The sequence below is a fragment of the Nelusetta ayraudi genome, unplaced genomic scaffold (genome assembly GCF_046127955.1).
Source record: "Nelusetta ayraudi isolate G7.1 ecotype Tasmania unplaced genomic scaffold, CSIRO-AGI_Nayr_v1 ptg000011l, whole genome shotgun sequence".
Lineage (NCBI taxonomy): Eukaryota > Metazoa > Chordata > Actinopteri > Tetraodontiformes > Monacanthidae > Nelusetta > Nelusetta ayraudi.
The window spans coordinates 28,768,143-28,790,000 of record NW_027466061.1 but is presented as its reverse complement, the minus strand read 5'-3'; the positions used below and the strand labels follow the sequence as shown (position 1 = coordinate 28,790,000).

The window sequence follows — 21,858 nt, the reverse complement described above, 5'->3', positions numbered from 1 at the left end:
TAAATGGCTGAACCTTGTTTATTAACTACAGGCCCAATAAGACTTCTTTACTGCGAGTGCAACATCTTAATAGCGGCACAATGCTTCCTCCAGGTGTGTTACTCTTGGTGAGCATCGCCGCCACGTGATGAGCTGCAACGCTCAGTGGTTTCAACCAAAACCCCCGCAGGAGGTTGCAGAAAAGACGTTTGTTTGAGTCCTTACTTAAAATAAAATAAAAAGTCTTTATTGAAATTTCTAATTTGAAAAGAGGACAAAACAGTTTAGAACATAGGTCAGCGGGTCAACAAAGTGACATGGATGTGACAGTGTATTAACACACAGGTCATGATAGGCTGGGGGCATTCAATGAAACGAAAATATTAATACCCTAAGTCGGATTTTCCCCATTTCCCACATGTCAAACAGAGACAAAAACAAAACAAATCATAAACACTAAAAAGAAGAACAAATGCAAATACAACATGGCGGCTAACAGAGTGCTTCAATGAAGACATTAGATCACGACTCCGTCCAGCTTCCATATCGTCCAATGGCTTGAGAGTAAAGGAACAGAGTTAAGCCAGTCCTTACTCTTCTTCAAGAGGAAAACGGACCACACTGCAGCACCTCCCAGCAGCTTCCTCTTTGGTTTCTCATCTAAACCCAACCTTAGCCCCGCCTCCTTCTCCTCAAGAGACGCTGATTGGTCCGGTCATTTTTCAACTTGATGCAAGGCAACAAGACTGAGGATTTCTGTCAAGCGTGTGCCAGAATTCAGGCGTTAAATGTCAAATGTTCTCCCGTCGTCCTGCAGGGAAAGATCCCTTTCAGAACAACATTAGAGCCACAACCAGGTTCACTCTCTGGCACTCAGAGGCTGACGGAGTGTTCACGCTTTTGGAACCTTATCTTTGTGCTTGGTGTGAAAAGGTTAGCTCGGTGCAAATTAGCATCGGGGGGGATAGAAGGAGGTTATTTACATTTGAAAGTCCCATTCGCGATTCAACCTCCGGAGGCCACAATCTAAATTCAGCAGTTGAGATATTCCAGTGCGAACGACACAATCAGGCTCCTCGGGGCTGCAGTTTAATCCTGCAGCAATTAAGCCGCCGAGCAGTCGGGGGAGATGAATCGTCACCTTGAACCTTGACAGCAGGGGTGAGAACGGCGACGGCGGCGGCTGTTGCTTGTCGTCGCTCTCAGCTGAGAAGCAGCTCGCTCAGCCAATCTGCTAATGGAGCCTGGCAGGGGAATCAGAGTGAGTGGTGCCTCGGCTGCCTGATTCATCCCTTCAGCCTGACGCCACACGTTAATCCTGGGGATTCACGCCGCGCGGGGTGCTTCTTTTTATCAACCCCTTTTTGTGGTGTTTTGCTCACATTTTCAGCAGCGCTCGCCGGCCGCAGCGCTGCCTGCCGACAGGTCGGCGCTCGGCGTTGCGTGCTCGTGAGTCGCAACCAGAGAGCTGCTAATTAGCGCAGCCGTTCGTTAACTTGTCAGCCTTTGAAGGCACCAACTGCTCAGAGTTCCGCCACATTTCAGAGCGGCTCCCGGTTGGCTCGGCCCTTCCTCCGGTTGTCTTCATTTACAGTTTTTACGTTCGTGCTGCACAAATGTGACGATGTACGGTTTCAAATAAAGGCCCGTTCTTTAATATCCTGGTGAAGCAGAAGTGGGATTCATCCTTCCTGACCTTGGAGAAATAACTTCAGATGCAAAGCTGCGAACGAAATTCATTGAAAGAGACCCAAAAGAGTAAATGGGACAGGAAGTTGGAACCATTATTCAGAAAGGAGGTTGACAGGCGGCCCTCCGGGACGGACGGGGGACAAACCAACTCTCTTTGTTTTCACTCCACTCCACCAGTGCACTGACCCGCACCGGTGGAAAACATGACAGGGTCAGAATACAAACCTCTTGCCATTGCACTTTAAAATATTCCTCTTGGATCACCATCCACTGCTAAGTAGCACTAATTGTAGAATAGTGGCACAATATTAGACACGACTATAAATAACGCTATAATAAACAGCCCCGAGGGACCTTTTCCACTTTCCGTGGTGGGGAGCAGACCCCTAGGGGACGAGCGAATCCTGAAGACTGGCCTGGTTAAGACCAAATGAGGTTGCAGACAATAACTGGGTTATTCCCACCAGCCAACTTTCTCCCACTATCAGCAGAGCAGCAGCAGCCGCCGCCGACAAACAAACATCCACAGTCCCTCGTCTCCACCAGTCCAGGGCTCTGACGCTCAGCAGTCCCTGTGTCGTGACCTCTGACCTACACACCACCGTTCATTAGGCAGCTAAAAATGTATGCACAGTTGGCCTCTGACCCCTGGCCACTTATCCTCGGTTCCCAGCCAATGCCCATCGATGCCCCCGGCTGCTGGAGTTCCTCCACCTCTGGCGGCTGGCTTCCTCTGTTCTGAGGACATCATCCACATCCTGGCCTTCTCATCCCACGTTCCAGAGGAGCAGCAGAGGTGGCAAAAGTTTTCACATGTCATACTTCAGTAAAAGTGAGATACTGATGTAAAAAAAAAAATACTCTAGAGGAAGTAAGAGTACTGATTCGACTCCTTTACTCAAGTCTTCTTCTTTTAGTGTCTTTGAAGCCGGTTTGTTAAATGACAGTTTCCCATTTCTTGTCGCAGTCCTTTGCATTTTTATTAAACACTGCAAGGTCCTTCAAGGTCCTTTACTCAAGCAAAAGTAAGAGAGTACAGGTTCTGAAAAAAATAAAAATATAAATGTTTTTATGACATTAATGAAACAGTAGATGTTGCTGTTGTTGCTGGTTGTTGTTGATAATTTTGCAAAAGCAAAAGACAGAAAAATCTGGACTCTGATCAGCAATAGTTATGACTAGTGAACCATTATTGGATATTGACACTTTTTTTTAACATCTATCTATCTATCTATCTATCTATCTATCTATCTGTCTGTCTGTCTGTCTGTCTGTCTGTCTGTCTGTCTGTCTATCTCATACTTTCAGATGCACACTCACAGACATGGTTCCAGCTGGGTCGGATGATTCAGTTGGACTGCTTTCCTTATTTGGGAATCTAACTGTTGGCTGAAGGTTTTCAGATCTACAATAAAAAAGGAGGATAATTCAGGCTGATCAAACAATAAATATCAGAAAATGAAAATAGTGCATAAAAAAACGTATGTATGACAGTGGCTAAATGCCGACATGTTCCAACTCCTGGGCAGCATGTAGGTGTCGTTCATCAGGCCGTGGAGCCTCATTAGGCTGCGAACTGGCTCTTCCAGTCAGTATTGGATTCATCGCAGAGCACAGAACCAACGTGTTGCTGCGCACTAGCAGCTTGTGAAGGGACACAGCAGCACCGACTGCCTCTCCGTGTCAGATGCCACCCTCACAGTCACCATGGTGTTCCCATCCCTCTTGTTTTGCACAGGAGCATGCTGGGAAATGCCCAGCCTAGTTTGGGTCTGCATGAGACGCGTGTTTGCAGGAATAGAAAGAGTAGCTTTCAAGCTGCTTATTGGCCATCAGGGTCCTCACACAGAATGGGAATGTTCGACTGGGGAATACTGGTCTTTGATTTAGCAGACTGAGTCAGGTATGTATATATATATATATATATGTATATATATATATATATATATATATATATATATATATATATATATACAATATATATTGCAAACTGCAAAAGAAATAAAGAAGAAAATTAATAAATAATTTCTATTAACACTTTTTCTTTTTTAATACTTATTTAGATATATTAATCATATGTATGTGTGTGTATATATATATGTATATATATATATATATATTTATATATATATATATATATAAATATGTAAAAAAATGTATATGTATTTTATTTCTTTATTTCTAGTTCTCTTTGCACTTTAATTCTTCTCTTTGCACTGTATATGCTGCTTTACCTGTGCAAATTTTCCCAATGTGTGACAAATAAAGGCTTTTGAATACTCATTATTTTTCTTAAATGATGACTCTTCGTGGTTGTGCACAATAAAGTGGGCTCGGTAGGTCATTTTTTCTCCATCTTCTCATGCAGGCCGTGACAAGTGCTGCAGCAGTTTCAGTCACATTAATAGCGGTTTTGGTTGTAGTCAGATGCAGAAAATACCTCAAATGTTTTTATTCCATGGTCTTTTCCAAGCGCTGGTTGATCATACCTTATAACCGCTCACCTTCTGCCTTTTCCAGTCGCCCTCGTCCGTTGCCATTTACCTCCATGTGCTCACTGCCTCCATTCATCATCGCTGCCGCCACGGGTCCGCATCCATTCATCTCCCCGCACCTTTCCACCCTCCCTCCCCCCTTCCGCCACTGACCTGAACCTGTTCATCCATCTCCCAACACCGATATCCATCCTTCCATCGGCTATTGACCTCCACCCATCTCGATTCCTTCACATCCATCCTGTGCCACTGACGCACAGCTAGTTAGCTTCATCCGCCATTCCTCCATAAATTAAAATGAACGTGCAGAAATTCAAGATCCCAACATAATGGCTGCTGGTTATATTCATATTGGGCCGTGGCTACGTGCTGTGCATTGTTGTGTTCTCTCGATGCCCTCAGGCTAGGACGAGGAAATCAGCTTCACTTTTTGTTTCTATCATCCTGTGGACCGGTGCACCACACCCACTGTCACAAGACCCCTGATTGAAAGGTAACACTCTGCCGTAAAAGAGTCCTGCAGCCAGGATGGGACGATGAACGCCTTATTTATTCATGCAGAGAAAGTATGACTTTCTCAATCCTAAATGAAATTGTTCCCAAGGAGACGCTTGTTTAAATGCAGAACGCATTAGTCATCTGCGTCTGGACGGCCTCCAGCTTCCGCAATTCTGAAAAAAAAAGAAAATTTGTTTCATTGTGCTGCACTTATGCCAATGAGATCAGGTGGACGGGCGAGTTCTTGGCGCTGAGTCGTCCTTCCAGCGGGGTGAGGAGGCTCTGGAGCCCGGCCAGGCTGCTTCATATTCCCCGGCCTTTTGTTGCAAGGGGACAATTAGGAACATGTTGTCCTGGTGCCGGGCCAGAGCGCACTGACTGATGCTGATTCACTCACACTGACCTCCAATAAAGCGAGTGGTGCGTGGAGCCGTTACGGCAGGGCGATTAGATTAGGAGCGATCCTTCTGTGGATGACCTTCATGTCAATAAAGCGCACTGGGAGAGCGGTGGGGTCAGAGTGGCAGGTTGTTCTCCTCGTGTCGTGGCTTTGATGCTGCGTGGAGGCGCGTCCCCCGCAGTAGATCACGTTCCCGTTAGCTGCAGGAAGCGTGTCGGCGGTGATGTGGCACATGTTAATGGAAGGTCCCGCTTGCAAATGCTGCGGATCTCCCCGAGGAGGAGAGTCATTTGTAATTGCCTGAGCGGGATACGTAATGCCGGGGAAATCTACCGCTCGGCGGTGCGCGTCGCCGTTTCTCTCCCCCAAGTTCGTTTTTGCAGCTTCGACAAAGCAAACTGGACGATTCTGCAGCTCAGACTGCGACCTGAAATCTCAGCCACACTGACAAAGGATTAACATAAATTATTTATTTATAAACTTTGAATATTACACATTTCTCTCAGATAAGGCAGATTATATGAACTCCAGAAAGATGATGTTACTGCAAAACATTCCGTCTTCTCATCATGGCATACATTTACAGTGAATTCAAAGAATAAATTACACTTCATCTCTATTAGGCCAGCGATAATATGAGGGATCGAAAATGGAAAAAAAGATGACTTGAACCCTCTCCCCAAAGGATTTTCAATGTATTACATGTCAATTTATTACACTATATATACTGGAAAAATGAAAAAACTCTATTAGCGCTAAAACGTACTATCGATCACGTCAAAGAAAACAATCGTATGTGCATTACTACAGCGAGAGAAAGAGGTCTTAACATCCCGTCAGGCTGACTAGAGCTACCTACAGATGTCAGACACTGGAGGACGGCACCTAATGCAAATATGCTAAGTCACTTATTTTCAAGGAAAAAATACTATGCATACAAATAAGCCATGTCTACAGCCTATATGCAGCTTTGCACTGCCTAAGCACCACAACATCCATTATAGTCTAACTACATACTGGTAGTGTGTTGGAGGACATGCCAGGGAAGTTCAGCGAGCCGTTACGGTGTGTGTGTGTGTGTGTGTGTGTGTGTGTGTGTGTGTGTGTGTGTGTGCGTGCGTGCGTGCGTGCGTGTGTGCGTGCGTGCGTGTGTGGGTCACCAGCACTTAATATTTCATTGCAGCCGCATGTGTCACATCCCAAGACGGACTTAAAGTTTAAACATCTCTGAGGTTTAAACAGACTGGGAGAAGAAGAAGAGGAGGAGGAGGAAGAGGAGGAGGTCCAGGAGTCAAAGCAGGCAAAAATACTTTATACAGCTCAGTTAGGAAGTACCGGCTGGCTAAATACTAGAGGGTGTACTAGGAAGGTGTGTGGCCAGTAGCTAAACCTATGCCACTGTAGTACCACTACTACTACATACTACTCTACTCAGTACTCTGCCCAGTTAGCGCCCCCGCCCCGCCTCCCTACCATCCTATCACCGTGTGTCTATGCAGTCACCTACAAGCAGCAGAGATGGGTGTGGGAGTCTTTTGTGCCTTATTGCTTTTCCTGTTTAATTCCACAGTCTCGTTCCCTGAAGTTGCACTCAGTCGGTCAACAGTCAGGAGGCACCGGCTCCTCCTCCTCCTGCGGGGCCTCGGGGTCCCGCGCCGCCGGCGGCGGCGGCGTCTTGCCCTCGCTCTTGACGGGCCGCGCGATGACGCACGGCCGCGCCGAGTCGGCGGCGGCGCGCGTCGGGCTGCGACTGTCGCGCTCGTACTCCTCCTGCGCGCGCTGGATCTTCCTGTTCCGGAGCTTCCTCTTGTGGAAGTGGAAGGTTGCCAGGGAGACCAGCACGATCCCCACGAGCACGGCCAGCAGCACGAGGAGCGCCAGGGTGGAGGAGAGCGGCGCGAAGATGCCCAGCTGCTCGGCGCACGTGCCGTTGCCGCGCAGCGCGCCGTGGCAGCGGTGCGGCGGCGTCAGCCCCGCGGCCTCCGGGCTCCCCGCTGCCGCCATCCCGTCCATGTCGACCCGGCCGCTCGCGTCTCACTCGGAACTCCTGCGGTGGCCTTGTTGCTGTCCGGGCTCAGCGCGGCGACGAGGCCGGGCCGCGCATGTGTTGAGCTGCGGCCTGGAGGGGGAGACACACGGGACACATGACATGAGAGAGACACCGTCCGTCCGTGCGTGCGTGCGTGCGTGCGGGCGTCCTCCACTGTACGGCAGGCTGGGAGGAGAAGGTAGGGGAGGAGAGGCGGGTGAGCGGGGGACCAGTGCAACCCACCGACACTCGTTAACTCTGGATACGTGAACGCGCCCCCGCCATCCGGAGCGATCACCACGGGGAGGAATCGACGCGCAATTCCACTTGAGAATCGGAAGAACGCGCTTACAGAACACTCGATGTCTGTGTGCGTCTAGGAATGAAAGCCGAGACAAAAGATGATGGCCTGCGGGTCTCCTCCGTCCTCTCCTCTCCTCTCCTCTCCTCTCCTCTCCCGCACTGCTCGCTTTTTAGGAGCAGGACGCCCAAGAATGGAGATGTGGTGGTGGTGATGATGATGATGATGATGATGATGATGGTGATGATATCATAGTTTGCCGACTCCAAAGAATAAATTCCGAATAAAAAAGGGCTGTCCTCACCTCGTGAAACGGTCAGCGCGGGGAACGATCCGTGCGCGGGGAGCCGACGCTTGTAAATGGGGAAGCTGGACCGTGGTGACGCATTTCATACGATGTGCTGCTGCTGCTGCTGCTGCTGCTGTTGCTGCCGCTGCTGATCTCTGATCACTCAGGACGCGCTGCTTACTGCCGCAATCCGCTCTGTGTGAAACCCCACAACTGCGCTCCCCGGTCTTAATACTATAAATAACATTTAAAGAAAAAATCCCCTCAGTATGCTCGGGCTTGGGGGGCGTTTCTCAAGGGGTGGGAAAAATATATATATAATATAATGCGATTAGAGGAGAGGTGCGTGGTGGTGGTGCTGCTGCTGCTGGTGGTGGTGGTTTTTCCCAGAGCTGCGTCCCTCCTCCGCTCCTTTCAGCATCAGAATGAAGAGCTGCAGCTGCAATAAAAGCTTCCAGCCACCGCTCAGCTGCCTTTTTTTTTTTTTTTTTTTTTTGCTCCCCCCGGCTCTTCAAAATGTACGTTATGCGTCAACAAAAGGAGTGTTCTCCATTTTCCTCATCACCGTCTCTGGATATTATGGTCTGGCTCGCGGATGCAATCATCATGAATAAAACAGAGTTTTATTTTTACACTCAGATCGGTAACAAGCGGCGTCCTGTGGAGGGTGTGGTCAGTTAAATGCTGCATGATTTGAAGCCTTGTGTAGAAACAAGCTCATCCATTAGCGTGTTTGGATCAGACAAGTTGTTTTTTTTTTTTTTTAGAGAGGTTGGTTTTCATTACACCGATGGAGAGGAAGAGCTTCGAGCCTTTGTTTGAAAGATTCAGAGATTCTCCTCCTTAAAATCTCAAATTAGTCTGAAATGATGTTTGTTGTACATTAGATTTAAGCAGGGTGAGGTTTTATATCAGCCCAAAGTGACCAGGTAGCTCAGTCATCTACAGTCTTTGCTAAATGGAAAGCGTAAAGCTTACTTAAATGTATATACACTTTACTATGCATTATGAATAATTTCCTTTGAAAAGAAAAAAGTGGGGGGTGGCAGTTTTTCTCTTAGACTTTTTTGTATGCAGTTTTGCGGCACCTTCAGCCACAACAACTGTTGTTATAAAAATAGAACCAAACTGGAACCCAAAGAAACCCAAACAGTGATGCTTTATGTATGATCTGCTTCAGCTGCAATAACTCCAGATGTCATTTCGCAAGCCATGTGGTCAGTCAGTCGCGCTGTTATGCATGAAAAGCCTCACAGAGTTACAAACTGTATTGTGAGGGAGGCTTCAGTGTTCTTCAGGCACCGGTGAAAGAGTTTAATTTGGACCAGGCGCAGAAGTAGCTCAGCTCCTCCCTGACTGGGAGATTACTGCAGGCTGCATGACCCCGGCTCCAAATATAGAAGGATGGCTGAAGGAGAATGCCGCGTGGAGACGTTTCTGCAATCAGGGAGCACCTTGACCCACAAACTCACAGGCTTCTCTATGCGACCCTCCAACTTGTTGAACCCCTTCCCACCACCATTTTGCAGTTATTGCACTAACACGACTAATTCAGAACTCCCATCACCGCCTTTTCACAACATTCCACAATACCCGGACAGCGACAGGCCTGCTCGATAATCTAAGATCTGGCTCATCCATCTTTAAAAGCTCCATTTTTGAATATTTTCTTATTCTGAGTACTGGGGATCTTAATCGGTGTCCTCTCAGTTGTGACAAGGGCAGGAAGTTGCTATCACAAGACGTACTCAGGAGGCAGAGACCACGAGGAAGGAGGAGGGCAGGGTATAAATAATAGCTGCTGCTTAAACATCCAATATTATCCCCATTTTCAGTTCTTTTTTTCCATCCAAGTCTCCAGTGGAGCACGAATGCATAATTTATTAACCCAAAAATGCTATAGATCGCCACAAAAACAGCTTATTTAGCCATTTTTACGGCTCCCTGCTAAAACCGGGTGTTTCAGGACAAACACTTTTTGTGAAGTGGAGCAAGCTCGCGAGGTAAAGGATGGACTCGACTGCTTCCTGTGGAGTTCATGGATCGGCTGGAGAAGAAAAATCATACATTTTATGGCCTTTGAGACGTTAGCACGGATATTGCAGAGCGGTCACTTTGATCAGACGGATGTGGAACAGCACTTTTTTCCTCTTCTACGCACTGACTTTAGCAGGAGTTTTATCACCCAGGTGCCTCACCGCCTGCCACAAATGTGCCTGCCACACCTCCCAGCCGCTGACCCAGCAGCCTGGGAACAAATCTCTTCTCTCTCTCTTTGAGTGTGAGCGATAGAAGTCACGTTGCATCACCTTGCAAGATTGTTTTGAAGGGAAATGAACAGATCTGAATTTGAATTGAACGTCTCATCTCGTGTGTCAGGTCGTCTGTGCATAGATTAAAAGTATTTTATGTGAGTTCAGCAGCGTCTCACATCGCTGCAGGCATTCCTTTGGAATTCCATAAATGTGTGTTTAACAGGTGGAGACTCACGGCTGCACAGAAGCTGTTTGAAAAATCAGAGCTCAAGCGTCTCATACTTCAGTTTTTTTTTCCAACTCTTTTGTTGCCGTCAACTAACTTTTCCCCATAAAGCAAGATTTTTTTTCCCCCTCGTCGACTGATTTCCATATTCATGAGAATTTTGCAGCGTCGCACCCCAGTCAAAGCAGATTATCAAGCAGCACGATGTGCAAAAGCCGCCTGCGTATCGATGGCAGTGGCGGACCAAAAACAAAGTGGAGCGTTTAATCAGATAGAGGCCCCGTGTACGGGTTTTTTAGTATTCTAGGCCAAAAGGTGTCCACGATTCTCACAGTAATTTCCCGCTCCAACTTATGACATGCTCCATCACCAGCAGGAGCGCCATGAAAAATGAATGGCCTTGAAGGGAGCGCCGGTCCGGAGGATGATGAACTCGCTGTAGATGAGTGCATGCTGAAAGATTCATACGACTATTCATGCACAGTTTAAAGCTGGGCATATGTTCGAGGGCCGTTAAATGGAGACTCATTACAGCGCTTATCTGAATATTCATGCAGGAGCCCTTAGCACCGGCGGTCAGCCTGACCCACATTGGAGCACAGGCCAATGCAATCCTTCCTGTGAAATGAATACGTTTAATACTTCTCAACAAAATCATATTTGCTCAAGGCTCATTTTAATTATTGTCCTTCATTTTTTTTCCTTCCATTTTTTTTTCACATTGTTCCATATTTGAACACCAGTGTTGGCGAGTAATCTATTACCAAGTGATCCACTACTGTAATTAAACTATTTTTTAAGTAACAGAGTAATGTAACGGTATTACTCTGGCAAAATAGTAATTACATCATAATAACTCAATCAAGTACTGATTCCATTACATTTCGGAAATATTTTGCAAGATAAAAATGTCTTATTATGCACAAAATGTCTGAAATTTAGAAAAACAACCAAAGCAATAATGTTGCAGATTGATGATGCAGCCGTGCGTGCAACTTCATTGATATGCGACGATGCACCAAGACAAGCATGGCGGCGGCAAGAGAAAAAACGGCAATTGTGTTTCATAGCTGGAAATACAAACATTCTTTTGAGTTCATCTCGTCTAAAAGAAAGAATGATGTGGTTCTTTGTACGTTATGTGCAGGAAGCAAGATGTTCTCAACTGTTACTTTATCTTTTTTAAACTAAACTAGTTAGTAATTGATTACTTATTTAAAAAAGTAGTTAAAGAAGTAATTAGATTACTTTTTAAAAGAGTAATCAGTAGTTGGATTACTTTTACAGAGTAATCCCAACAACACACTGTTGAACACACTATCTAATTTTGAAAACCAGTAAACAACCACAATATTTACCAATCCTTGGTTCCATGTGACTTTAAAAGCAATAGTTCTTGGCAACAGTCAGGAGAACGTGACGCACAGACGCCATCTCAGAGCGACAGAAGTATTTGCACACTCCTTCCAGGAAGTGGCAGCTGCCTCGCTGATCTCTCTTTCTCCGACTTAAGAGTCTGTTTTTTTTCCCCCTGCGGCCTTGCCGTCACGATGTCATGAACTGACTAAATGGAAATAACGGTGCAAACAGCCTCTCCTTGGAAAAGGCCGTCACACTGTTGTACTCGATTGTACGCGGATGATGTGACAGGGCAGCGGTGTGCAGAGTGGAAACAGAGGGTCCGGGGAGAAGTTGATACCCCGTCCAATTTCACAGCCGCTCGCCCACCGACCCCCTCCTGCCTCGCATCCAGCCAGCCAGTGAGCTGGCCTGTTTTTTTGTTTTTTTTTTCATTTCTTCTCCCATCGCTTTTTTATTTCTCCTAATGACCGCTGAGGCTGAAGGTGAATGAGAGAGCCGGGATGAGGTGGAGGATGCTCGGCAAAGCTCTCAGCTGAAAGCTGAATCACCTCTTTCATAACTGGAACCCTGATTTTATCACCACATTAATCAAAAAAAAAAAGAAAAAAAGCCTGCACAAAGCTTCAGCAAACACAGGTGTGCGCTGTGCCGGTCCACACACACTGAAAATGTACCCGAGCCAGGAGACGTCCAAGCGTGCAGCAGTTGACGGAGGGCGAGAGGAATATTTACATGCTGATCTATTCCTAAATATGTAATATAGGGAGCTGGAACAGGTGCTGCGTTAATAAGCCGTCCTTGAATTAATGTCAGACAGAAGAGAATTTGCATTTCCGCTCCCGAACAGAGGGTATATTAATTGAAATTAATACGAAATACAGGTTATCGCCAAGAATGAGGATTAAAAAGCAAATTATTTCTCTCCACCTGGCTGAGCGGCGCCACCTTCATTATGAGCCCCCAGAAACAAACACATAATCCCAGTTTTCTCCTTTCTAATCACACTGTCCATTGTGGGACTGATTATTATTGAACGTCTCTCCTCCTGCAGAGCCGGACTGCGGCTAGTGTTAATCAGGACTGCTGACTGTAATGAGGGAAACATTTGTGGGCTTGAATGCTGAGCACATATCGATGCACACACACACACACACACACACACACACACACACACACACACACACACACGACTGTCCACTTTGTGTGTGTGTGTGTGTGTGTGTGTGTGTGTGTGTGTGAGCGAGAGAGGGGCATTATGCATCTGCGTACGTACGGCGGAGCCGCTATCTTTAAAGCTGCAGGCCATCTCCAGGCAGGAGGAGGAGCCCTCTCGATATTCCCTCCACGCACACGCCGCCGCGCTCGCTGCAAGTCTCTGTCAGCAGAATCTCAAATGGATTGCACAAAAGCCGATTTACCATGCATGCACTCATGCATGCACACACAGACACACACCCATTGCACACACAAAACAGTGGCAGGGCCAAGCGTATTTCAGTTTTTTTTTTTCTCCCCCCTCGCCACCGCACAACAGAAATGTCTCTTCTTGGAGAATGTACGAGCAGGCTAGGAGGGGAAATGTCCTCTCGGCAAATTGATTTTTGCCGCCTGGTAATGATGACCCTGTCACCGAGCACCGCCGTGTGACCAAGCGGGCGCATTTTTTACAGGATGGCTTTTTGCATTTTTTTTTGCATTCTAAACGACGACACTCTGGAGTCGTTCTTCCGGCGGAACGGCTGCAGCAGGTTGTGACGGCAGAGGTGGTGATGGGAAACTTGGTAATGTGATGGTCATAATATAGTGTGTGAGAGAGAGAGATCACCAATCTGTGGACGCTGCTGTGTCACATAATTGCCAGAGCTACTTCCTGTGGACCAAACAACTAATGAAGATGTTTGGATGACCACCAAAATTTGTTAAATTTGATCTTTATCGTCCACGCTGACACACACACGCTGCTGTGACATCTTAGAAAGTGTTTCCTGTGTTTGTCACAACTAAATCCTAACCTCAGAAACTTTCCCCTGAAAAAAAAGATGACTTTTGATTTTGCCCATATTGCAGCTGAAGCGGTTGCAAACAAATCATATCGGAAAAGCCAAGATAACTTGGTTCTGCGTTTCTGCAGCTCTGTGCTGTTACCTCTTGTAAAAGCAGCGTGAAGGTCACCGGATTCAATTCTCCAACAAAAAGTAAAACGTCTGATTCTAATTATTCAAAATGATGCAGCTGTACTGAAGAAATTCAAAATGGAGCCGCGAACCTTCACCCGCTGAAAATTGCTGCTCGCCTCTCAAAGACTCTCTGGTCTGGCGTGTGAGCAGAATAAAAATAGAGACTTGTGGAGAAAAAACAAAGATAACGAGCTCCTTCATTTCCCACCTGGCCAATCACGTCTTGATGTAGTTCTCCAATGCTGTGCGTGTGTGTTCGTGTGCGTGTGTGTGTGTGTGTGACTGGTGTTCAGGTGTTGTTTGGTGAGCCAACACATAGCTCATATTGACATATATGTTGACGTGCGGCGGCTCCAGCGGCTTCAGCCTGGATCGCGTGACGGCGTGTCGTGACAACATGCCGCTACAGATGCACGTCAGTGTGTCTCCTGCCTTCTGCCACACGTTCTCGCATCTCTGCACCGCTCGTGTCATAAATCATCTCTGGCAGACCTCCCCCGATGTGACGTCCAGTAATCTGTGAAAGATACATGGGGAAAGCTGGTGCCTTTGTCTGGGAAAACAAAGGGAGGCACGCGGCTGCTCAGTGCAGCCTGGGTGGTTTTCAGAAAATGGGGGGGAACACAGACCAGAGAAATGTCACCAATATATTTTAACTATTCATTTTCTGCAATCCTTCTCAAAATAATCAAACACGTTGGATTGGTCAGTACGTTGCTCTCAACTCAGTCCAGCGTCAAATGAAGATAAATGTGTTCTTGTCAATTTCTGGTCTGCTATGCGTCATTTTCTCTCTTTACTCTGTAGTTGTTGTGTTTTGTTTTTTTTTACTTCCATTTCAATTTTGGTGATTTAAGATCGACATCACAGCTGGTAATGGAAATATGTGATTATTTTTCTCATCTTGCAATTTCACTTATACATTATGCCTTTTAAACTTGACAAATTCCATTACAAACATTATTTCACGACCGAATAAATTACAAATAATTATCAGTGAAGGATTTCATTTTCAGAATATTGTTCTTGCCTTTTATTGCAGACCCTAAATTAGGAACACTCAACTGGGATTGGCCATAAAAGTGTGATTGGCTACTTTAATCGAGACAATAAACTGAAAACATATTGTATCTGGAAGCTCACAGTGTGCACTACAGCACACATGCTTTCAAGACCAGGAATAGCCTCAACACGTTAAATGCAGCCAGTGGGGTTTGTTTTTAAAAATACATTCCATTGTTCCGTCGATCTCTCGGCTCGTTGGACATCGCGTCATCAGTGGCTCACCTCTCACCTGCCTGCAGGCGGCTGCCAGCATCGCCGCACACTAGTTTGTGCGAATAATCCCACACCTCGCTCGCAAGTGATCACACCCCCAGTTGATGAACAATTCTGTTCCTTAGCAACTGCTCCCCTCCGTGTGGGGTTCTGTGTGTGTGTGTGTGTGCGTGTGTGCGTGTGTGTGTGCATGTGTGTGTGTGTGGGTTTTCTCCGGGGCGCTTCACTTTCCTCCCACGGCAGCTCGGCCGGAGCGAACACTTTGAATTACCCCTGTGAATGTGAGTGTGTGTGTGTGTGTGTGTGTGTGTGTGCGTTAATGCGTGCGCATGTTGCATGTGAGTAGGTGGTCCGCTGTGACTGAGTGTCTCTGTGAAGCCTCCTTTACCCCTCAAAATCTCTCCCTCTGTGGTGGCGACTGTAAAAGCTTTCCAAAAGCTTCTGCTCGAAGTTTCTGGTGCATCTGAATATTGACGGCAGGAAATTAGAAAATGTAGTCGATCAAAAGCACTTTGGAGAGCCACAAAGCCTCCCCAGTGTGTACGGATGAGAGTTTGATCAATACATTTCATCAGAATGTGCTGGTTAAATATTGATATTCATTGCTTACAAAGAGCTGCAGGACTGGCGCTCAGGGTCAGGTCCTCAGGTAGGGACTCTTCTCGCAGAACCGTGAGATGGATGAGCCTATTTGCTGCAACACAGATGGAAAAGCTTGATTTCATGCCTGGTGTAATTGCACATAATTCTCTGGTTCTTCTCTGGTGTTTTTTTTTTTTTTTTTCTCATTTTGACTCTTGGAATTTGTCACCAACAGTTTGTGAAAGGAGTGTATATCCTTGTTTTCTTCCGTGAACTTTTGCCATTAAAAAAGTTATTAGGAAGCACTAGACCACTGTTCTGGACCAGTCTTGCGTGAAGAGATCTATGTGTCCTGTTCATCCGTTTTTGTTTGCCAGCAGACACAGACCCACATTTAGAAAGATGAAAGACGTTGTGTTATACCATCCAAACTTTCATTACAGAAAAAAAACTTTTATCTCAATTTAATTAAACAATAAAGAGTTCCCGCACACATGGGCAACTTGCAGAATTTTATATGACGTTTCGGTACTAGACCCTTTTTCAAGCAAATGTTTGTGCCAACACAGGAAGCCATCTTACATAGGGGTGGCTGTGTGACAGCAACTAATCACTTTCCCACACTTCTGAGTATAGAGAACTTAAATATTACATATCATGCGGCAACTCTTTTTTGTTTCATTTGGACTTAATTGCCACCCTGCGACACACCTGCCGAGGAAATAGACGTGCAAAGATTTTTGCCTTGTTTGAGCTCAATGTAATGTATTTGTTTGAAGCATGTTCATCTTTAGAAAGAATATGACAAAATGAAAATATTGAGGAACAACTCTGACACTAAAGACACCTGATCATTGATTGTAATCAAATCAAAAAAGTCAAATCAAAGAAAAATAACAATATTACTGGAGCTGTAGGTTTGAAATGAATGACATTTTTTAACAGTGCTGTTCAGTTTCCACCTCTTCCACTACAACATTGCACTGCAATATCCTAATTGCAAACCCTGCCTTCAGGTTGATTTGACTGAGCGACATGAAAAGTGCCATAAAATGATTTCCTGGTTTGCGACGCTGTAGCCCATCACTGCGTATACTGTGTGTATGTGGACAGTATGCGCTTTCATTGCAGCAGCTGAGTCAAGGAAAGAAAAACAATTATAGATAATATATGATCTTCAATTTTAAAGATTGCCTCTGGTTTCAAACACATGAATCTTTGCTTCCTTGGATAAGTAAAAGTGGTGTGTGTGTGTGTGTGTGTGTGTGTGCGTGCGTGTGTGTGTGTGTGCGAGCGAGCGAAAGAGAGAGCCTGTTAAAATGTCTATGGATGGCTTTGCCAACCAACACGTCATCGTGGCCAGCAGAACATCCTTGCTCTTATTCTGAGTGGAGGACGGATGGACAGACAGACAGACAGACAGACACCCAAGGCAAGTCCTCTCTTCACCTTCCTTGTCCTGAACCCCTGCTTGCCCCATTGTTGACGTCCCTCTCCTGTTCTGAGCTCGGATGCTTGTGGTGTTTGTTTCAGCTTGCACAGTGTCGCACTCTCCTCAGCCTCCCTCCACTATCAATTATCCTAACAACAGCCCGAAGCTCCCTCCAAGCATGTTGCTCTTTTTTCTGACAGGAAACCTTTCTGCGCTTTCTTTATGGCCTCCTGCTACATTGCAGCCTGGCCCTGGTAATCTCTATTCTACTCCAGGCTTTGCTCCGCTATCCAATTTGTCTCCTCCAAACGTTGGACATTTTTTGGTGACAATGAAGTATTTTTATGGCCGTGCTGATGTCATCACATTTCTGTTTGTCCCCCATCTCCCGGGGCACAGCTTACAGGAAAATGAATTATACAACACAAAGGGCGGGATGGCTGTTCTGCAGTCAACTTGAGGCCAATTTGGCCCGACAGGGCTTGGCTGCTGTTTTGAAGCAAGTGGTGCAGCTTAAGCTGACCTGCCAGCATCCTCCAACAATTATGTTTTCATGTTTCCTTCCACTCATGTTAATTATGTATTAGCACTAAGAAGCTGGAGGAGTAATGTGGTATGTCAAGCTCAACCTTGATTGGCACCAAGATCCAAAAATAACGCACCAAGTAATCCTGGGTAGTCTTATTTAATGCTGCATGCATGGTATGAAGCACACCATGCAAATCCACTGAGGAGGCTTACATCATTTATTGATTTCAGTAAGGAGCTCAGGCAGAAATACGTCCGACAGACAGTACTCGTGCATACAGGCTGGTCCTTGAGATTTCCACTGGGATTGTTCTGAAACACCAATGTTGAATTTTTTTTTTCTATAGCACGTGAGCAGCAATCACAATTTTTTGCATCGGTTTTATATTCACTGTACTGGATCATATTAACGTGTTAGGTTAATTAGAAAAATCAATATGTATTCACATAATTGATTGGATGATGATTGATTGATGATTCTCTCCTCTGTTTCATGCCCCTGAAAAGATCTTGGGATCATGTTGTCCCATGTAGCGAAAAATAAAGAGGTTAAATTATAAATGTTGTAAAATGTTACAATGAATTATTAACTGAGTGTTATTTCTGGTTTCATGGTATTTATCTATTTTATACTGAATGTATCATTGGATAGAATACAGTACTTGTTTTCTTTGTCATGGATGGAATGTGTATTTTTTTTCATATATATATATATACACATATATATATACACATATACATATACATAGATATATATATACTTTATATATTAAACTAATCTGTTTTTGTAACTTTTATTATGGAGGTTTTTTTTTGTCACACTTTCCTTGTCTTTATTTTGAAGGCTATTGTTGTCGACGGAAGTGACGACATCCTGTTACGGAAGCGAACCGGAATCTCTAAACGGAACTTTCGTTTCCTTACCCTAAACCTGCAAATCATGGCCACGTTTTTCGGTGAAGTCTTGTCGGTATCTTCTCGGGCCGTGGAGGAAGATGAAGACGATCTCAGTGAGAACGAGGAAGACGAACAAATCCGCAGAGAACTGGAAGAAAAGAGGTTAGCGGAAAGCGTATACTTGTGTAACTAGCCAACTGTCGTCTGTTTCTAAATGGGAGAGCCTCCGTCGTGAAACTTGCTGTTTCTCCATTAGAATTCAGGGGAAACAGATTCCCAACCCGTTAATTGAGTTTATTCAATGCGGGTATGAGTTTAAACTGATTTTCTGAGGAAATTAGTTTCCTAATGTCGTATGGCTTTTTTGTTGTGACCCGGAAACTATTGTAATGCCGCTGTAAGTGCGGGCCACTGATTGGATGTTCAATTTAAGCCCATCTGGCACCCTGGCAGGTGTGTGTGTGTGTGTGTGTGTGTGTGTGTGTGTGTGTGTGTGTGTGTGTGTGTGTGTGTGTGTGTGTGTGTGTGTGTGTGTGTGTGCGCGCGCGCCAATATTTTGAGCATATATTTTGTGTTTGTGTGAAACCTAACCGTTGAGCTGAGTGAGTGTTTTGTTCTCTTCCGTCCCCATTGCTTCTCTCTCCACCAGGACGGTTCAGCTCCACTGGAGCCCCGACGTCTCAGACTGGTTGAAATCAGGAAACAAATTTCAGTGTTCGGACTTCGTCCTCGCCGTGGGCCACAACGCTTCTCGTGAGTTCTGCTCCATGACTCACAACTGTGATGTGTGACAAGCCTGTGATGTTCCAACACTTGCTCGCTCGCTCAGTGTTGCCCAGCATGGAGTTGAACTTAAATGAACTCATTTTTTTTGTACCAGCTCTGCTGAGATGGACTGTTTAAAAGGAGAAGCACACATTTAGTAGCGCTAAATCATATCAAGGCTTTCAGATGTAATTAGATTGCTTATGCACTTCCAAACTTTGCAGTGTTGCTTCATCCACAACGTCTGATGACTCTTTTCTTATGTGACCTTTCCAGCATTTTAGGCTCGGTCTCTGCTGTCAAGTCTCTGTTTCCGCTGCCAACTTGGGCTTGTGAAAAATTATGTTATTAAAGGTCGCAAAAACCACACCTCAATAGCACACTTTTTTTTTTCATAACTTGCCTTGCCTTTATCGGTCTCTGCAGGGTTTTTGTCGGCGCATGTCCTCACGTCTGCAAACTGGGATGTGGTGGGACACGCATCCGTGTGGAATGAGAGGAACCTGGCAGGAAGTAGGCAAACTGGTGTGGACTCTGGATGTGTTTTTCACAGACAGAAGGACAACCCATCAGTGAGTGAAAGGCCACAACATTCCATTACTTCAAAATAGGGATGTTAACAATGAACATTGATTATTAATTGTCAATGAAGAATTGTATTGATTCAATTTAATTAAATTAGTCGCAATTAATAGAACATTTTTTACACTGGTAGTTAATATCATTATAACAGTGTAGTGGCATTAAAGAGCAATTAATCTGTAGATACTGTAATGGTCATAACATACTTAGAACGAGTTACCTTTAAACAAAGTTGAAATGTGACTCATTAGAAGTCAACTTAAAGTCAGAGGATAAATGTTTTGTGTGTCTCTACTGTTCTCTAATGTAAAAATGTTATTGAACATTATTTAAGGGTTAAACATTGTGTTCCTGACATCATTTTCATTGTGAAATTTAGGTTAGCTTATCAATTAATCGTTAATTGATCAATAAGGTCAATCAACTAACGGTTAGGGTTAGGGTTAGGGTAATTTGCATCCCTACTTCAAAACCCCATTTAATTTGCACTTGATGTGAAGTCTCACACTTTTTTTCACCTCTTTTCTGGTATTGCTGCAGGTTCTCATCTGCCAGGTGACCTGCTATATTGCAGAAGATCAGCTCTTCCAGTGGACAGAGAAGGTACTAAGCATGAACAGAGTGAAGCAGTGACGTCTTTCTACGAGGGTTTAACTTGATAACACTCAGGTTGAGTTGAGTTTATTAGGATCCCCATTAGCATGGCAACACACGTTTTTCTTCCTGGGGTCCTCATTCAACAATAAAAAAAACAAAACTTATTATTATTAATGTAACATGAATTATCACATTGCATTATATGACACCACAGCGATTTAAGATGAAAAGAAAATACAATGAAACAAGCATCCAACCACATTTTACCGAACAAATAAAATGGGCAGGGCATTTTCTCTAGTAGGACTCCTCTTGTCTGACATGTTATTTGCTTCTTCATAGAAGTCATATTCTTCCTATTTTCATTCTATTTTCAGACTCCAGTTGAGCAGCTTTGCACGCTCTGAATTGTCTCTGTCTTTCTCACAGGTCTTTGACTGTCTGCAGCAGCGGGAGCTTCATGTGACGGTGCTGTCCGACAGCTCCGTGTCTGAATACAAGACCGCAGACTACCTGTGTGGTAGCTCCACCCCCTTCCTGCGCTCCCTGCAAAGCAGAGCTTTTACTGGTCCATCAGCTTGTGGATCACTGGAACAGCCAAACATTGTGACAGGGCTTCCAGCCGCAGGTACTGCAAATTGCGTGGTCAGTTCTTCCAAAATGCAGAGCCGCTGTCTACGGTGGAGTTAACTATATTAACTTTTAATTTAAGAAAATGTTTTCTTAAAGTAAAATTTAATTTAAGAAAAGTCGAAGAAGAACATGGGCTTTAAATTTTATGTTTCACTCTGAACTATGTGCACACATTCATCCTCTTTCTGAAATTGTCTAGTGTCGTCACACCACCTTCTGATTACTTCCTCTCTGTGCTCTTTCATCAGTGTTGAATCATTGTGAGGTTTACCACATTGCTGCCGTGGTTTACCAGTGTTACAGCGATGTCAACGGCCCAGATTCAGTAACCATGGAGGCCTACAAGCCCGTGTTAGCCAAGCTGGGCAAGAACATACAGGTGAGATGCAGTTTGCCTTTAACAAATCAAGTTGTCAGTGTGGTTATTTAATTGTGGTGTAGAAAACTTGCACATGGCAATGCAGATCACATCAAGCTTTGAGGTTGTTTTTTTTTTAAGCTCCTGCTTTTCTCTCTGTAGTGGGACCTCTCTCCGAGCACGGACGTCCTCCGCAAGTTTGTCAGAACCACCAACATCCAGAGTAACCTGTATATCTGAAAGTAGAGGCCAATGTGTATCTGTTACCATGTAAAATATTGTCTGTTTTTAAAATAAAGAAATTATGTGAGGAAAACCTTCATTCAAGTGTCAGTATTTTGTTTTTGTTTCTTCGACTGTGATAAATATGAAGTCACAGATGTATCAACATCAAATCTTATACATTTGTCTGTCATGAAGATGTGTTAATTTCAACATTGTTTAGAGTACAGACATCCCTACTTCTCAATTCATAAAATAAAATATAAAATCTTTGAAGAGAA

General features: G+C 44.9%; 2 protein-coding genes across 2 annotated transcripts; one reads left to right on the top strand and one right to left on the bottom strand.

Annotated features, from left to right (window-relative positions):
* Window positions 1-6,238: 6,238 nt before the first annotated feature.
* On the bottom strand, window positions 6,239-8,008 carry LOC142885738 (uncharacterized protein C11orf87-like). The gene is made up of 2 exons (XM_076022478.1): window positions 7,699-8,008; window positions 6,239-7,183 (listed from the first exon to the last, which is right to left on the bottom strand). Exon 2 carries the CDS (start codon window positions 7,075-7,077, stop codon window positions 6,664-6,666), a length of 414 nt encoding a protein of 137 aa, XP_075878593.1. The 5' UTR covers window positions 7,078-7,183; window positions 7,699-8,008; the 3' UTR covers window positions 6,239-6,663.
* Window positions 8,009-18,397: 10,389 nt separating this feature from the next.
* On the top strand, window positions 18,398-21,677 carry psmg1 (proteasome (prosome, macropain) assembly chaperone 1). The gene is made up of 7 exons (XM_076022477.1): window positions 18,398-18,582; window positions 19,070-19,173; window positions 19,612-19,757; window positions 20,308-20,370; window positions 20,794-20,992; window positions 21,246-21,376; window positions 21,518-21,677. Exons 1-7 carry the CDS (start codon window positions 18,464-18,466, stop codon window positions 21,593-21,595), a joined length of 840 nt encoding a protein of 279 aa, XP_075878592.1. The 5' UTR covers window positions 18,398-18,463; the 3' UTR covers window positions 21,596-21,677.
* Window positions 21,678-21,858: the final 181 nt, after the last annotated feature.